The sequence below is a fragment of the Diadema antillarum genome, unplaced genomic scaffold (assembly GCF_040938485.1).
Source record: "Diadema antillarum isolate AM-2024a unplaced genomic scaffold, OU_Dant_1.0 seq00000483_RagTag, whole genome shotgun sequence".
Taxonomy (NCBI): domain Eukaryota; kingdom Metazoa; phylum Echinodermata; class Echinoidea; order Diadematoida; family Diadematidae; genus Diadema; species Diadema antillarum.
The window spans coordinates 502,513-522,493 of NW_027271446.1; the positions used below are offsets into that span (position 1 = coordinate 502,513).

General features: G+C 39.0%; 1 protein-coding gene across 1 annotated transcript; it reads left to right on the plus strand.

The window, feature by feature from the left end:
* The first annotated feature begins 16,030 nt into the window (after positions 1–16,030).
* LOC139733570 (D(2) dopamine receptor A-like) lies at positions 16,031–17,218 on the plus strand. Its single transcript, XM_071644380.1, has one exon. The coding sequence runs from the start codon at positions 16,031–16,033 to the stop codon at positions 17,216–17,218; it is 1,188 nt and encodes a 395-aa protein (XP_071500481.1).
* Positions 17,219–19,981: the final 2,763 nt, after the last annotated feature.

Here is a 19,981-nt window from a genome sequence, read left to right on the forward strand (position 1 = left end):
TTGTGTTCAGCCATAATTTGGATGAGTGTATGTTGTCACTGTTATGATATCTCAGTTATGGTATCTCAGTTTCGTGGTTGGAGCTTGTGGGAGGATGAAAACGGGAGGACGTCCCCATATAAACATTATTTTAAATGCCTCCTCCACGAAGTGGCTCCGGAAGCATTATGTTTTCGGATTGTCCATCCGTAATCAATTTTGTGGAAGACATGACGTAAGAACCGTTTGGCATATTATGTATTTTTGAGTGGACGAATTTGTTCTTATCAACGTTTGGGAGAACAAGCTCAAGGTCAAAGTTCAAAATTCAAGACCAAATACTAAACTTTCACTATTCCTCGTATCTATGCAGTATTATGCCTAAATATTTTTTATGAAACTTGATTTATACATGAATTACCAATGCTAAAACTTCACATTTTTCTTCCATATCTAAGAAGTGGCTCACCGTATCTCCATGTAACATCCTTCTTATAAATGTATTGCCTTACATTGATGCTTTTTGGAAGTTCTGGAATTCTGATACCAGTAGCTGCGAGGAATGGATATGGGGCACCTATTTAAACAAAGCCCCAACCACTGCCCTCTAGGACCAAGTCACTCGATCCTTGTCTTCTTCGTTGCATCAACACATACATCGCTACATAAAACTTTAGGTTCGAGCTGCGGTCCCCACTTACATGTCAGATCATGTAGATAGTGTGGTTGTCTTATAATTGTCAGTTCCTGAGATTTTTAGTCGTTCAATGTTCAAAGTTCAAATTTATTTTCATTGCCATCAAATAAACAGAGAAATTGTATATACAGTGCATAGACAGAATATATTTGTAATAAATGCAAAATGGGAATTTACAAAATACCTATGAAAATGAGTAACAAATGAAAAAAAAAACGTAATTGTATTTTTTTGAATATATACATATGCATAATATAGTACAAGTTAATTAAGTTAGGGAATGGAAAAGGAGGGTTTCACTAGAAAGCAAAGCTTCTACGTTATGGGACCCTCAGAAAATACACAAGACAGCGAATAATGAATTAAGCTACAAACCGATATAAAACAAAATCAAACGAACCAATGTCAACTGACATGAAACTGACTTATAAATGTTCGCCTAGTGCCTTTAACAATTTTACAGTACTTCAGTAGTTTGTTACCGCATCACTAAATCTTTTTCTCTGTCATATTTTAAGACTGTTTCAAAGATAATGATAAAGAAAAGGAAAAGACAAAGGGCATGATATTGCATTTAGATTGAAATATATAGATGTTCAAAAATAAAGGCAATATAGATTATGAATTTAAAAACAAAATTGTCTCTTAAATGCCAAGTGTTGTCTTGATAGAGTAATTATGACCATAGTGTCCCCCTAAAGCTGGATCAAAAGTTAGTATTATAGGCCTGAATATATCATTAAGACGTAATTGTGTGTGTATTTTAAACTTCCATTGCTATAGATGAAAGAGAAGTGGGGTTCGAATGGCGTTCAGTCAACGGGAGATGCACTCATCGCTTACCTTGTATCGCACGGAGCAAACTTGGATGACCTATATAACAGCACAGAGACATTTCGAAACTACTTTAGACGTCGTCACTTCCCCATCCTGCCAGCCCTGGAAGCAATTGAAAGAGAGAGAAGGTTACATAATGATCTATATAATTCTATGTCTCGAAACTCCAAAGTGCTTTAATATCAAAAGCTGCATGAAACAATCCGGAGTGTATTATCTGCTTGTCTAACATGGGCCACTGCGCATATTGCTTTGTGCTCGTAAGTTCTATAATTTCACTACTTCCCGTATATTTCAGCACGTCTGTACTACCAGGTGAAAATTCTCTAGGGAATGTTTTAGACCACTGGATCAAAGTTCAAAGGTTGAGTGAAAAATTGTACCATTTCACTTTTTTCCTCTGTAAACGTCGGAAATGGCTCAAGGTAAATGGGATATCATTATGTGCGAGGTATCTTCACGTGTATTGCCTGACAATTCTCTTTGGAGATTTGGGGGCTTTGGCGTCAAAGATCAAGGGTCAAAGGTGACATTGAGATGCTAAATTCCACTATTTCATGCTAAGATTACACTATAACGTACACAATGGAATGACCGACTTTGTACACTTGATTAAACTTGGTATTAATTGATACATTAATTACCGCCAAATGATGTTGTAGGGTAAGATTTGGATCATGGGGTCAGAGGTCAAGTAAAAATACAATTTATTTCCAAGTGACATAATGTTATGGAATCGTATGGAATAACATCTAGCAACAAAACGTTCGATCCGAGATATAGGTCCAATAATCACGTCTTCTTCGTTTCACCTGCTCCTTTTCATCACCAGCGTTCGGGCTAAGCAGTCCAAGAGTAAGCAGAAGTCCAAGCCCAAGAAGGGCAACAAGAAAGAAAAATCATCGAATCCACAGCCGGCGAGCGAGACCAGGGCAACCCCCCGCATTCAGAAGGCCCGAAAGGTGTCGGGTTTGCCTGATTTGGCTGATATGGTGCTAAGAGCCAGACGGATGAGAATGGGCACATCCCGTATAGTGAGAGCAGAAGACGACAGTCCCAGAGCTCGACCTGCCCGCAAGTCATCGGGGGCATCTCGCCGTGACAAACTCGCCACAGCATCAGCGGATCACACCGAACCAGATGGAAGTGCTGCGTCAGGAGGCAGTCCCTCACGAAGTGTTACGCTCAGTCTTGGTCTTTGCGGTAAAGTTGATCACATTGTCCATATCAGAACCCCCCTTCCCCATCCCCGCCCCCAGGCATGCAACCATAGGCCTACCCATTTGATTTGATTTGATTTATTGGTTTCTGTATCATCATTGTACATGCACATTCATGTACATACGTAAATATAAGTTGTTCACATAATATTTATCTTCACTGCCTTCGCACAATGTACAGCGGGTGTTTCATCAACGTTTGTCAGCGCTGACAACTTGTATCACCATAGTAACAGTCAGTGACCAGAGCATCTCAGCCAATCAAAACCAAGATTTTGCTGAAATTGTCTGTGCTGACAGTTGTCAGCGCTGACAAACGTTGATGAAACACCCCCAGCAAAACGTATAACAAACATACAACAATGAATAATACAATTGAGCTCAGTACAGCATAAGCGTGGCTTGATTTGCGTGCAGCCCCCGTACATACATATAACACACATCGGAAGGAGAATAGGAGGGAGTTTTCACAGCTTTCCTAAAAGAGTACAAGGACTTTAAACTTCGCATTTCAGAAGGAAGAGAATTCTAAACATCGGATCCGGTGTGTCTGATAGATTTCAGAGCCATCACTGTTTTAGGATTTTATAGATAAAACTTATCAGATTGCCTTGTGGGATAGGAATGTATGTCCTTGTTTAATTGAAATAGTGAGAAAAAAGAAGATGGCAACTGACCATTATGTAAGCGAAACATAAAGAGTGACAGGAGAAAGAAAGAAAGAAAGGTCGAAAAAAAGGTAAGGTATTGAGTGAGAGTATTCAATACTCTCACTCAATTCCTCACCTCTTTTCCGACCTTTCTTTCTTCCTTTCTCCTGTCATTCAAACAGTCCTTCTAAGGACTACACATGGTGAACCGCAAACCGAGTGTATCTTATGTACAACACCGTGCAAACACCTTCCTTTAAAAACCATAAAGAGTGAGTTTTGCACACACAAAAATAATGTCATTAAGTGTTTTTCATTCTGCGATTAAAGGATCTGAATGGTCTCGATAACCTGAGTTGGTGCGTATACGTAGAGCTTTCTTTTGTAGAAGTGATATACTATCAATGTGGATTTTTGAAGTTGCCCATACAATGTTGCAATATGAAATGTGCGATAATATTAACGAATTATATAGCGTAAATAAAATATTCTGAGGGACATAATACCTTAACTTATGAAGTATACAAACATTACGAGACACTTTATCAGAGATATATTGCACATAAACGTTCCATTTCATACTTTTATTTATATATATGCCGAGGAATTAGATACTTTCTTTTTGTTCCAATAATATACCATCCACCATAATATTTAAATGTTGCATTTCATTTTTATGCTTCTTATTATGAAAATACATAAAATTTGTCTTTTTCAAATTGAGTGATAATCTATTACTCTTAGACCATGTAGATAATTTCGGTAATTCAGTATTGAGAGTTCTTAGGAGCGAATGAGAATCAGAATTGGAACAGAATACATTGGTGTCATCAGCAACAAAATGATCATATTATATTGCGGTGACTTAGATGAGTTTGAAATATCATTTCAATACACTAGAAATAAGAGCGGTCCCAATATGGATCCTTGTGGGACTCCACGTTGTATAGGTAATACTTCAGATTTAACAGAGTCATAGTACATATATTGCTTTCTATTCGACAAGTAATCTTTGAACCATTCAAGTGGAATGCCACGAACTCCATAGCACTGCAATTTAAGTATGAGGATAGTGTGGTCAAGAGTGTCGAATGCCTGGGGTCATCCCAGGAGACCGACACCCGCGAGTCATACGGTCCACGAGACCGACATTAAAAAATAGGTCTATGAGTCATACAGTCCATGAGTAATACGGTGTACGAGTCATACAGCCCATGAGTTCGACACTAAGCACAAAATGCTCACGAGACCGACACTAAGCAAAGAAAGCCCAAGAGACCGACACTACACAATTAAGGCTCGCGAGACCGACACTACGCAAAAAGAGGCTCACGAGACCATCACTAGGCAAAGAAAGCCCACGAGACCGACACTAGGCATAGAAGGCTCACGAGACCGACACTATAGGTAAAGAAAGCCCACGAGACCGACACTAGGCAAAGAAGGCTCACGAGACCGACGGGATGAACAGCGCCATCTACATGTCAATTACAAATATGTACTTGTACAGGATGTTCCATTAAGGGTAAAATTACATAGTGGCGGGACCCAGTGCAATTTCGTTACGCTGTCGAGCGAGATATAGTAACTAACTAATAACAGCACCATCTACATATCAACGACATTAAGTATGTATTTGTACACGTGTGGCGTTTAGGGGGCAGTTCTGTCACGCTACGGGGAGCGACATTGTTACCATTTTTTTCTTCTTTTTTGGTAAATAAAATTGTCCTCTTCATGGGACCACCCCCTCCCCCCCCCCAAAAAAAAAAAACCAAACAAACAAACAAAAAACACACAAATGTATGAAAAAATGATAGAGGAAAGGAACGATGAATGGTTTAATTTTAGATGCCATCGTGCTATATTTGATAGGCTTTCCTAATTTCTAATTAGACGGTGGACAGGATCAAAGTTTTTTTTTCGCCCTTTTCTTTCTCGCTTCACAAGTCAAATAGGCCTTATTAGATATCCTTTCTGCGTGCTTATACCCGCCTGCTTAGAGTTTAATTTGTAATTTTCTCTTTAACAATACCCATATGATGTATGAAATTCAACGGATGAAAACGTCTTTTTATCGCAGCGATTCACTTCGATTTCAGGGGCTTTTGTTTGTAAAATTATTCTTCTCAAAACGGTACATTTTTCATGATATAGAAAAGTTGTTTTCATGGATGCATCTTCTTTTTAACGCTGCCTTAATTGACGATTATAATATTTTCTGTGAATTCATACCATTTCAACGCCTTTGCAGAAGACTACCCCCCCCCCCATATCATGTAAAGCAGGTGTGCACTACAACACTGACCATTTTGTGAATATTTTTTTTAGTGTACTTCATTTCATACCTGGGTATTTTTCTAGTTGGTTGATCTGAATGTCGACATCATTTTGTTATTTTTTTTCTAAGAAGGTGTATATCGGTATGGGCTTTTCAGACAGAGAAACGAGGGTGTTTTGGCATTTTGGAAAGTAATATTGAAACATCTTATACACTTTTACTGAATTTTGTTTATTTTTTTCACAAACACTCACATACGCAAATACAATTAAAGATCTTGAACCGTTCAGGGGGTGAGGGAGGGCAATTGATGAGATAATATCCTAGCAACTCTCCTTTTCCATCTCTTATACCTTCTTCATGACATTATCTGGACACCCTATATAATTAATCGGTCTATAGGTGGCGCTGTTCATCCTGTCGGTCTCGTGGGCCTTCTTTGCCTATGTGTCGGTCTCGTGAGCCTCAGTCTTTTGCCTAGTGTCGGTCTCGTGGACCTCTTTTGCCTAGCGTCGGTCTCGTGAGCCTTTTAAGCGTAGTGTCGGTCTCGTGGGCTTTCTTTGCTTAGTGTCGGTCTCGTGAGCCTTTTGTGAGTAGTGTCGAACTCATGGGCTTTAGTTACTCAGTGTCGAACTCGTGGGCTGTATGACTAGTGGGCTGTATGACACGTGAGCTGTATGACTCGTGGTCTGTATGACTTGTGAGCTGTATGACTTGTGGGCTGTATGACTCGTGGGTGTCGGTCTCGTGACGTGCACCCGAATGTCTTGCTTAGGTCCATGAAAACACCGATGACATGTTTTTGTTCAGCTAAGGCAGTCGACACTCTATCGTATAATTGGGTTAGTGCCATATCTGTAGAATGAAATTTCCTGAAACCATACTGGTCTTGGTTAAAGGCAGCCGATCGCCATCCCTAATGGTACGTAAACTCCGAACGACCGAAGTTTGTGCATGCAATTGCACAATGCCAGACTCAGTGCTATATCCATACGTGTGGGACAATGCTGCCACTGAGACACGTGTGTGTGTGTATGCATGTGTGTGTACGCATCATAGACAAACATTGTCACCGCGAGCTGCGGTGATTGGAGGAGAGAGGCCAGAAGACGTGTGTGTGTGTGTGTGTGTGTGTGTGTGCATGTGTGTGTACGCACCATACACAAAATACATTGTCACCGCGAGCTGCGGTGATTGGAGGAGAGAGGCCAGAAGACGCGTGGCTCTTTTGGCCTCTCTTCATGCGCATGCGCACTGAGTGTTTGCGTCCATTCGGAAGCTCACGTGGCTCGCTCGGACAGCCATTTTGGGTTAGGAGATTAGCACAGAGAGCGCTCTTGTAGCCTACGCGTTTTGTTCGCTGACCCATTGAGCCAGCGCTATTCTCATTCGGGGTCACTACATTTGATACAGAATGGGGGAGGCAGCGTAATGCGTTCGTCTCCGTGCCGCACAAACCACTCTCCACGACTGAGTGCCTTTAAGTATATCATATTATTGTGTAAAAAATAAAAAAAATCATACCGTCTCTTATAAACAAGCCTTTCTATTACCTTAGAAATACTAGGGAGAATAGAGATAGGACGGTATTTTGATACAAGAGAGGAGTCTTTTTTTGTGTGTATTGGAATAACTTTTGCAATTTTACATGCATTCGGAAATATACCAGTTGAGAGTGACAAGTAAATGAGTATCTATATGTAAGAACGACCCAAGTCCATGGAACACCATTTCGAGTAAACTTTTAAAAAAACTTCACATCTTTTTTATTTATACAATGATATTCTATTTAACTGTGATGGGAAGGCAACAATGTATATACAAATTAGAACATATACTATCATGACAATTAACATTTACATTAATTGTGGAGAGGTCATTTTGTGTGATGGACTTGGGTCGTTCTTTGAATCATATGGACTTGGGTCGTTCTGTGATTCATATACATGATATTCTGCTATAGAGATGAGAGAAGGATGAGAGAGGGCACTATAATATGAATGTAAAAATGACCCAAGTCCTTCATTCCTACATTCATATAAGATTTAACTCATTCATTTCTGGCACTTCCGGGGGTAATTAGGATTTATCATTTATACACAAGATGAGTCCATGCATAAGCTACAATTTTCCATGTCAAACTGAATTTGGCCAAAAATTGGACTTGGGTCGTTCTTATATTCAGGTCTTCAATTCTGAAGTGTGCAAAGAGATTTACACTGACTTTTCCGTCACACCAAATTGTATGAGAGTTCGGATGAATCGCCAACCCTGACTTGACAACTGAGGTTGGCTTTTTTTTTTTATCAGGTAAGTAGACTATATATATATATATATATATATATATATATATATATATATACATATATTATAGATGAGCCAATCAGAGTATCAGAAGCATCATTGTCCCAGTTCGTTCATCTGACTTTGTATTTCATTTATGTGTGAAAGAGAAATTCAGAAATAAAATCAAAATCAAAATCAAGTCTGAGCAATACAGTGGTATCGTGACTGACTGACTGACTCTGACGTTCTTATATTCAGGTCTTCAAATTATGAATATGTACTAAAGGTGTCATTATGCTACCAATAATCTACGAATAATCAGTATTAATATTAGTAAAAATATCATCAATCAATGTTGATGAGTTACTACTAGAAACCGTAATTCTCGAGGGCTTATCGATAGTAATATTACAAAACTTTGCTTGCAAATTTGCTTGTTCCTGATTCTTCTAGGTACAGGAGATACCTAATTTAGAAATGAAAATGGGTTTAATAGAATAATTGTGACACCTATCAAGTACTTTTTATAGGAAGGCATAAAAATCCCCCCCCCCCCTCCCCCCGTCACTGGCCTTCGGAAGGGAAGCCTCCTAGATCACATGTACAAGCAGCTTAACATGCGTGTAACCTATTGATTTCACGTTTCAGGATTGTTCGGGAAAGATGTGTGAGCCTGTAGAATAATTGAACAATTTCCCCCGGATTCTTGGGAACGCGCATGCGGTACAGTTGACCGCCAGTCCTAATAAAGACTATTTCTGATGCTGTAGCTTAGCGGGTAAGGACAAATCAAACACTGAAAACTTCCATCAACCCGGCAATGCCTTCTTTATGGACGTTAAAACTTGAAATATTCTGAGTAAACAATAACAATTATATCAATGAGTCACTTTCATAAGTAGATCCAGGGGTTGGGCAGGTATCCAACGGGGGACATATAAGTTCTCAAGCAGTATTCTGCAAGAATGTGTGAAGAGTGAACTTGCGATACTCAGGTGAGTGCGTGATCCTTGTTTCTGTTTGTGTTTGTTGTTGTTTTTTTTTACCACAGAAGAGATAGTGAAGAAATCGATGATGGAGGCTCTGGCAAAGAAGTAGATTCCCTGCGTCGTCGCGATCGACCTCCGCCGCAGGCTTCGACCACCTGACGGAGATGAGGATATCGTTCGCCTCTGGGCATGACGTCATCAAGAGCGTTGCCGATTTGGTACCCTATTGCCCTGGCTGCCGCTTGAAGTTGACGGGCGTTGTGCTTCAAACAATGACTGTTCAGATGGCGTTTATGGCTCTTAATATGCTACCATTAAATATCTGAAGGGAGCAACATCTTTGAATTCTTTGAAGTGACAGAAACTACCATGTAGACAATGATGTCGCTTGTGTCCGCTGTCACTTGATGGTGGAAATGTTGTGTTTTGTTTTGTCTGGTTCTGGATATTTTTACATGACTGCTGTCATGGCTGTGTGCCACTTTAGGCCATTCCCACATACGATTGGTTTAAGTTCGAGTTAACGTGGTTAAAATGTTTGGTGTTTATCTCTCTGCGACATATCTTAAGTTACTATATAGCTTGTACGTTGTCTAGCAATGATGGTTTGATGATTTGATATGACGAGATTGTGCTTTCTTTTTAATAGCAACGTATGTATACAAACTATACGTTGATTCATATTTAGTATGAAGTTAAGTGAAAACCATGTCATATTTCTTGCTTTAGCCATTATCATTTCGTTGTGACAATAAGCACCGTTTTGCATAGACATACGGTATGTATACCGAATGCTTGTAACTCCGCTGACACTGCGAAGCGTGCTTGAGTATACTAAAGTCAACGTTTACATGTAAACTTTTTCCACCAATGAAATATCAAGTGGTTGTGTTACATACTGTATGCAGACACACATGTGGGTTAGCGTGCGTTCTGTTATCTATACACAACTATAATAGAATTGAATGAGCATCGGCGGCATCAGGTCTGACATTGCTGACCTCGTCAGTGTAATTATCAAAGCACGAACTGAGGTCCCATCGGGTCAATTATAAGCACTCTACAATTTCAGTACAAATTATATATTTGACTGAGGACTGCGTTGTGTATGACACCAATAGCTAGGGTCCTATATGGCAACGGGGATAATGAACGGTAAACATGTGTGTTGTTGGACTTGCAGTCATCTCGGCAATGATTTTCCCCTTGCTATAAAGGATTTAAATTAGATAGGAAATTACGACATTCAAATAATTACAGCAATTACTATTTCTCTATAACCTTGAATGTAGACGCAGTGTAATCAACCGTTACTCTACAAAGGAAAGAGAAGTCGAGACTGCGGAATTTTTTTCGTTACATCTGATATTGAATCGTTCACCTAGTTTCCTCGGATAAATGGAGGTCTCCCGGTAGATAACGGCATAATTAATCAAGAGATCCTGTAACACATCGAATAGATATGTTGTCGTGATTATTTTGTGAGTTTAAGTCAAGAAATGCAAGGGGCAGCCATTTTGGGCGCCTTGTTCATGAGGGGGGCTTTTAACAACAAATTGCCCGCCTAGCGTGGCAAGGTGCGTATCCTATAGGCATAATACACACAAATACATGGAATGAAAAACGCCATTGATGAAAGGGAAAGAGAGAATCAGTACTATAATCAGGTCCATATAACAGATTACGTTATATTTACCAGATTATAATGGTTTTACAATGAAAAAACAAAATTCGTCTAACCAGAATAAAAAAGTGATACAACGATCCCGTAATGTAAAGCAGTCTCCGACTAATAGAATTAGATAAAATGTTCGGCAAATTGAAAGTGGCATGTTTGCAAAATCAGTTTACATGGTTTGTTTGATGAATCTTTTCCTTTTATCTTTTTACAGAGGTGTTCACGTTATCCTGTGCTGCAAATCTTTAACCTCCTTAATTGGTAATTGTCGGAAGTGTGTTAACCTTGAGCTATTATCAGATGATTGGAAATTTTTAGGATTTTGTGGTTTGCTTGTTCGTTCAATTTTGAGGTAGTTTTGGTGGGAATCGAATGCTAAAATTTGCTTGATTTTCAAATGTTATCGCGGTATAGTGATCAGATACGAACTTGATTACGTAGTAATGTTATATAATGAAGTATAGATTTAGGAGTTTATATGCATGTATATTAAAGACTCCTGTGTCGAGATATTTTTTGTTAAATTGCAACTGATTGACAAAATGTCCTATATCGACGTAAATTAGACCTATTGTTCGGTGTCTGAGTACATATAATAGCCATAGGGAAAAAACAATGTAATACATTTTGGGATTTAATGTATGCCCACGAGTTTTTGTTCTGTTTTATTTTGTTTTATCATGGCTATTTTATACTCAGAAATGTCTGAATAATCTGTCATCTGTGTTTATTAGCGATTGAAAGGAAATTCGTCAATCAGTTGCCACCTAGCACTTGATTGCATAATATCGACCCTCCATTTCTGATATGGAAGTTTCCAAGACATGATTGTGTAGCCTACTGATGTTATTGTGTGCAACATTCAGATTATTTTCTTTTAATATGATACAAACATTGTATGCATGCTCTTTATGCAAGTTCTTGGTTTGATACCGTGTATTGATCAGCTAGTACAATATTTGATAATTCATAGTTGATACTTATAACAGTTTATTCTGCAACATGAGAGTGTTAAGGTTACATTTTTACATGCGATGAAAAGCAAAAAAAGTAACACTCCCACGATAGTTTATGCTGGGCTATGATCTTAAAGAAGAATGACACGGAGGTCCTAGTGAGAATCATCGTCTGACCAAAGGCATCTAATTGATTTTACATAGACGCGTAAGAATTTGACAAAGTCTGCATGTCTGCAAACAGGCTACGAACTAGTATACTTCTCATTACTGGTGTCAGTACTCTGTGTTCGATTCTCATGATATCGTGAAGTCGCGCCTTTAGAAGGTAAGGTGAAACGAAACGTAGAACCGACTGGCAGACTGGGAAGTGAATAGTTACAAACTGTAGCGCCCGCTAGTGTCAAATTCTGGTAAGCGATAGAACTTTTGGGGACACAGGACGTACAGAAGCTTTATAGGCTTGAAAAGTTTACTGTCCACAACATGCTCCTAAAACCGAGTATCCCTGGAATGTCTCGGCAAACAAAAAGAAAACATGATGTTAAATTCCTTCGAATGATTAGAATGTAGTTATCTTTCGAGTGATTCTATGTTATTCTTGTGACTATAATTTTGTCCGTGCATGTACACTATATCTCTTTACATTGTTCATCTATTAGAATCTATAGCAAACATTTTCTTGTTTCAGCAAGTTACTGTCATAACTTTGGAGTAATATAACAACAAGAATAGTAATATAACCACAAGATTATTAAGTATCAAAAGCTGTAATAGGTGCATGACAAGGAGTCTGAAATTGTGCTTGATTATGATTAAAAAAAAAGAAGTTTATACACGTAGTTAGTTGCCTCTGGCTTGCCTTTGAATGAATGCATGAATAAAAGTAGTCCTATCAATAATGTTTCCGATCCCCCTCAGTTTGTTAGGGTTGATGTTTGTTTGAAGTCGAGTTCCCTGCAAAACTATGAGAGCCATTAGGAAGAGACGCACACTCTTATGTCAATTATGAAGAGCTACACTTTCCCAAAATTTCCTCGACGATTTCTTCGAAGATTTATCATTCAATGATCTTTGTTTAACAACGTTTCTTTTTACATTATTGTTCATTATGAATATTAGCCATGTTGCTGGTAGTGATAGAGACGAAGCATATATGAGATGAATTTTGGAATTCTTACCCACAATTCAGGTTAAATTCTGGCTTCGGAAGAGTCAGCATATGTAAAGATGCGTGACACACACACACACACACACACACATACATATGTATAATATATATATATATATATATATATATATATATATATATATGTATATGTTTATTATATGATAATATATATGCATTTTACATGAGTAAACAAAAAGCGCTTCGAGGGTGAAAGTCAACACTGCGCAGAACATCAGTGCTGAGCGTTCCCCCACCTTTTTTTTTTGGTCTCTTATTCTTATTACGGTGAAAACATTTGTCGACATATTACGCGAAACGATAAAATTGGATTTCTCTAGATTAATCCATAAAATCATGTTGACATATGGGCGATTTGTTTGGCTTGTATTATGTATGTCGACCATTCACGAAAAAAAAAATGTTGTAAGAAGTAACATTAAAAACACCTGGACTTCTCGCTACCTCGACATAAATATGCGATATCGACTAAGCCGAGGTTTATTATACGTATGAATGTATGTAAATATATTCACAGGTGTGCATGTATGCATTATATGCTTATATATTCAACCTATACAGACAGAGCAAAATAGGATCATACAGCCCTATCTTGTTATTACTCTATTTTAATATATTTTTTCTTTTTTGTGTTATTTTTGGCGGGACATAGATAACGAAGCAACGAAATCTTAGTGATAGCAAACACATATATATCCAGCCATTTTGTATTTTTTGTTATTAATCTTAATAGCAATAACAATAATAAACCGAATTTGTTTAGCGCATATCACACAAAAAAAAAAATAGATTAATGTCTCTATGCTCATTGAAGGAAGGAACTAATAGAAATTGAGAATTTTCACTTTCCTTCTCATCATCAATATCTCAATGGGGGAATTTGCACTACTATCATTGCAAACGAGTTCGGACTAAAATGGATGAAGGTCAAATGCAAACGAGACAGAATGATGCTATAACCTCCCCCCCCCCTTCTTTTTTTAGTCATCACTATATACCCTTCGCCTCCGTTAAGGGGTTAATCTCCGCTTTGATTGAACAGCCTTCCTTAATGGAGGTGACAGCCGCTTTGTCAACTCAATTAAATGTTGCACCGATGGCTTTTGTGACGTCAGCTGCCTCCACAACCATGGTTATCTTTACCCCTCTACGGACCATTAGTTTAGAGTATCATTGCCATGTTACGTGCTCCAGCTGCCTGTGGTGATTAAAGAGTTAATACTCGTCGTCTCTAGCTGACGTGAGGTTATCTCGTGATCTTCCTGTCCATGGGTTTGCGATATTCGCCTTTCTCTCCGGGCATCCGAAGCTCTTGGCATTTTGTTTGCCGTTAATATTCCCGCTATGTCAGCTTCATTAACCTCAATGGTCATAACAAAGTGAAGTGCATGCTGAAAACGAAAATGACTATCCGTGAAATATGCTTCAATATAATATATGAAGTCACGTTATGATATTAACGATAATAACAACTTTGAAACAACCATGTACCCTTGTGTCACGAAAACCAGGATATTTTAGCTTTTTTTCTCTTCATCTTTGGAGCAAAGTTTCCAAGCCTGTTACTTACGATCAAGCTTAGCAAAATAACTTTTAGGCAGACAAACTAGGCCTTTTAATGATGTTGTCGGAGCAATATGCTCAAAAATGAATGTACCAAGTTTATTTCAAGAATATGAATAAAAACTTAGTGCCTACTCAAATAGATCCTTGCTGAAGGAAAAAAAATATAATAAACCGGACTATATTTTCTCATGAACTTAATTTTGTGTTTTTCGTTTCCGATTTAAACGCAAATATCTGAACATTAGTTTACATTGACAATCTTTCTTGTCACTGCTTGTTGAACCAAATACATGGGCATCGAATATTTGCATCTAGCTGCTATGATTCGATTTTTCGTCTGCTGTCTTCTGAGTGATGTTCACGATTCGTGATGAGAGGCCACTTGGATGAATTATGCTGTCTGATTCTGCGCAGATAACACACCGTTCATCGCACACGGCTTGGGGCGAGTGCGCATGGTGCGTGATAGCCTCTTTATGCCAGCTCCCCCGCCCCCCTTTTTAAATCATCGCGACTTCGTATTCGTCCCCATTCTGTCTTTTGCTCCTAATAACTTGGGGTATGCCCCTAACGGAAATCAATCTGTACGTTTCTCGTCTCCTCGTGTTTTATATACAATTTTTTTTTTCTGAAATATCCGTCTCTTCTAAAAAGAAAAGTGGAGTACCAGTAACACTGGCATGAACAATTGGATTACCAGCCATTCGAACATGATAGGATGAAAGGCTGTTTGAGGATTACAATATGAGCTGATCGATTCAGTGTTACTTTACTGCATGTGCCTCATGCACTTTAATCCTTCAGCTACTGTTCAAAATTTAAGATGAACGGTACGGACCAGGCATTGAGTGGATACAAATTTGCAGGATTTTCCCGATGCCAACCATTCAATTAAACTGGTCAGCTACGGATCCGACGGATTAGAGGTACGATCGCACCTTTCTCGTTACAGCGAGCTGCTTTTGCGGAAAAATGACAGAAGTGAATTTGGTGGCGGATGACGAACCCCTAACTGCAGATTATATTTCCACTTCGCGCCGTGACGAGGCATCTGATGGTGTCGATTGTGTCAACATTCGCGTGAACATTTGGCCGTCATTTGATTCCCTGGCGTGTGCACTTCTCCGCGTCATTTCGAGAGGATGTGGAAAGGTTTAGTCAAAAATTGATTTTCTGCACGGAATGGAATACGGAGGGGTCTATTTGAAGAATCCTGGTAACATTTGGCCTCTCCCTTCAGCTAATAGTCGCTTTTTACATTAACAGTGTGCATTCGGCGGAAATCTTCGTATTCAGTGAAAAACATTTCTACATCATAGAGGAGTAACACAAAATCTGCCTGTTTCGTGTAAAAAGGATGCTCAGATCGCGGTAAGTTTTCACTTCATAGTCGCACAGTCATCCCCCCCCCCCCCAGTCATGGTGGTAGAGATTATCTAGAAGGAACTCTCGGTTTTGTTTTGTTTTTTTCTTTTGGTGACGCGTCATGCCGATCACTGTCAAAGGACCAAAACACTCAGGAGCTTGCATTAAGGTTGGCACTCTGGATAGCTACTACGGGTGATGCCCCGGACAATGAACACCAGGATGTTTCATCCATTCTCGTCATTTTTCATTCAACCAAAGTGACAGCTGCTAAAAGAGGGTCACGAGAGGATATTGCCATTCAGTTCAGTGCCGTCTTGTTGCCACAGACGCAATCATGAATCCCTCTCACCCGACGAGTGTATTCGCCCTTATTTTCTACAGCATCCAGTTTCTTCTTGGCATTCCCGGAAACCTAATGATCATTGTCGTCTACGGGAAAAAGAAGCGAAAGATCAGCACTGATATCCTGATCATTTCTCAAGGCATCATAGACTTTGCCGCCGCTCTCCTGGCCCCAGTCAACATCCTGAAGTCGATCGCCGATCGGTTCACCACCAGGGTGATCTGCCGGATAGCGCTTTTCGGCAACAACTCGCTCGCCTTTGCGTCCCTTTTTCTCACAGCCGCCATCGCCGTTGACCGCTACTTCATCGTCTGCCGCCCGTTCAACAAGAAGTCGTCGAATCGCCGAGCCCTTGCCTTCGCCACCGTCTGTTCCGTGCTTGGGGGTTCGTTGACCTGCACGAAGCTGATATTTGTCGAAGGATACGAGTCTGACCAGGGCCAGAAGACTTGCCTTGTCGTTGACACCTATCACATTCTGGACACTCTCGAGGCCTGGCTGAAAACATCAGGGTTTGTACTTGCCCTCGTCGTGAGCTCCGCCATGTATGGAAAGATCTATTGCACCATTCGGAAGCAGGTCAAAATCCACGCGCAGCTGGTGAGTGGAGCGTCTCGACTCAATTACGAAAGTGGACAATCAAGCAACGGAACTACGCTGCGAGACACCAAAGTAGGAGTCACAGAAACGCAAGTCACCCGGAGCGACCTCAACCAGACCAGCGAAGATTCCCCGGCGGTGCCAGGCAAGCCGAAGGAGTCTTCCGCTGGGGCTGAGCATGGATCGTCGAGTCCCTCTTATCTGCAGACAACGGCTGAGGTCCTAGACCAAGACTTAACTTCGCTGACAAACGCCGGAGAAAACAAGTCGCATCTTGCGACCGCGAGCGTGTGCGTACGGCCTCGTCACAAAGTGACCGATCGTGGCGAAAACCGAACAACCAAGATGCTAATGGCGGTGACTGTAATTCTTCTAGCGTCTTGGCTACCGCCTATCGTGTTCTTTCATCTCCGGGATAGCACCTTAGAGCTTATTGAACAATCTATAACAGCCGAAACATTGGTCTATATCGGGAAGCGGCTTCCCGGTTATAATCATGTGATCAATTTCTTTGTGTACGCGCTAATGAACAAGAGATTTAGAGTCGATTGCATAAGGTTGTTTAGGCACTCTCGATAGCTATTTTGTGGGACTCTTTTATTCCAGGATTTATATGACATGAGAAATGTAGTGTACCTGAGAGTATTTTAATGATGATTTAAAAGGAAAATCCAGTCCAAATATAAGTTGGTCTAATAAATTAGAGTTAAATCTTACGAGTTTAACAAGAAAAATTTGACTGAAATCGAATGAAAAATAAGGAAAATATGACATTTTGAGGTTTTGCTAATTTCTGCAAAATATTTCTTGTACAGTGGATATGAATATTGAAATGAGTGAGCTGACCATGTCATAACGTCACAATTTTCCGTCAATCGTTTTCAAAAAAGAACCCGGAAATTCAATATTTCTGTCAATGAAGTCTGAAACATGACGTTATTCCTGGTTGAGTAACTGCAGAATAGTGATCGGTTATAAATATGCGAGGATTTGAGGCTCGGCATAAGTGCGCTTGAATGAAAAAATGGAAATTTCAAAATTTTATGTATAAATTATAAGGTAAGTTGTGAGGGTATGACATGTTCACTTTGCCATTTGGAAATTTCATATTGACCCGATCTCAAAAATGTCTTAACTTCCTTATTTTTCATGCGATTTCGATTAAGATGATGCCGCTGAACTCGTAATATTTTACTCTTTCTTATCAGACAAACTTTTATGTGGACTGGATTTTCCCTTTATGGGATTTTTAGATCCTGTAGGAGAAGTCTCTAAGCTTTAAATTTACATACAATTCGATACAAATCGACTTTCCAAACTCATGTAAATAGTGGAAGCAACGGACACACTCTGAATAAGAGTGTATACTAAAATAGAAGAAGAAAAAGAATATAAAAGAGGTTGTGAAGTTTATGATCTTGTACAGAGTGCAATTTCTGTCTGCAATGAATGGAAGAAGAACAGGATACAAAGCTCCCTGTCAAGCATTTGTCAACCACAATAAAGAGATTATTGAATCAAACTGAAAGTTTACTCACTTCATTAGACACATTCTGTTTGTGATTGATAGTAACTTCAAACGCAATAGCATCATCCTTTCAAAATTTAAGAGAGTTGAAAGTGAAAAAGTGTTTAAAGGGCCTCTCGTGCTCAATTCGTAATTCTAAAAAAGCCTACTTCAGACCGAATCAAAGTGTTCTAGAGAAGAAAAAAAAACTGGAAAAAGACAATTTTCCACTCGTTTTAAGATCCCAAATTTTATAGATATCTTAAAGAAGAATCATTTCAAATAAAAAAGAAAAAAGATAAAATCTTACTGAATTTTATCTTTCCACCTGTTTTTAGTTCTCACGGCTTTTTGTTGGGTTGTAATGTACAGTCATGATGAGGTTTTACTTGCAAAGAAAAAAAGAAGAAAAAGAAAGAAAGAAAAAAGACCTGTTCTTTGGACATTATATCAACACTTCATAAACGAATATGAAAATACATGTTGTCCGGATCCTTCTTGTTTGTTTTATGACACATGATGTTATGCAAAAAGAGTTAAACATGGATGCGGTTGTATATATACGATGGAGTGATCTGTAAATATGAATTAATATCGCATTGAGATATCTTAACACTTACATTAAATATGTTATTGGTTGACAAATGTTCTAAGAGAAAGTTTTCCGGGTTTTTATTTTCATTTTAAAGTTGTAAAAACAGTGTTCTCTCTCATCTGGTGAGTTGGAAGATGCAAGATGCGAAAAAAGGCATGACAATAGTACAATGACAATGGACACTCTACTCGAAAGATATTTTAAAGCCAGACATTAATCACTTTTGATTTTTATTTTCTCAGTTAAAATCACGTAATTAGCCAACTCATTTCGAAAAGTGGATACGCAGATTCAAATATCCCTAAGTAATAGTTTTTAGATGTTGCTTAATAGTGATTGATTCGAAGTTGATAAAGCGACTTTCTGTCTAATCGCATTATTATGTCTTTCAAAGCTGATTGTTGTCATGGTTGTTGAGAATCGTACAGTTTGACACACTATCTCGAGAACTTCGACCTTGTTGACCATAATGCAAGACTGACTTTCGAGTGAAAAAAAAATATGAATATGTCTGTAGGGATGAATTAAAGGTGCATTCTACACAATTTTCATAATTACGCATTATGGAGTACAGAAATCGACAGCTGCATGTATGGATTTTTAAAATCTATTGTGGTCGCTGAGCAGAAAACCAATACTCTGAAAAAAAATAAATGAATTACCTTGAACAATGTTGATGATATAGGAGCCACACCATAAGAATGCATGAGGAGGGGGGGGGGGGGTGACTCACGAGCATGAGTAGGAGGGTCACATAATTCTGAAATGCAGCAATGCATCTCATAATACCGCTTGCTTAACAAGTTCACCTGTGTAGAATCTATGCCTGCTTTCTTCTATTGTGCTGCTTCCTTGAGTCCAAACTCATGCATTTTATAGTGAGGCTGCCATTTCATCATCCTTGTTCATTGCAATTTGCTATAACATTTGAAAACATTCTCATCCCTCATCCCAATCGCTATAAATTCTGAAACTATGTACTCAGTATAACTGATTTATAGTTGCTCGAGTGTAAAAGTTTGAAAATCATCCGGAGGTCTCCTTTAACTCCCAAATAGAATCAGTACATATACTACATCTGGCTCCCTTCATTGATAGCTTAAATTTGATTGATACGTTTGTAACCTAGGAAAATGTGACGTATAATGAGACGAATCTAAATTATTCATTTTCTGTGTAATGATCCTGTTTTCTCATGATATATGACCGTTTCCCTCGAGACCGATAAGAACGGTCCTTT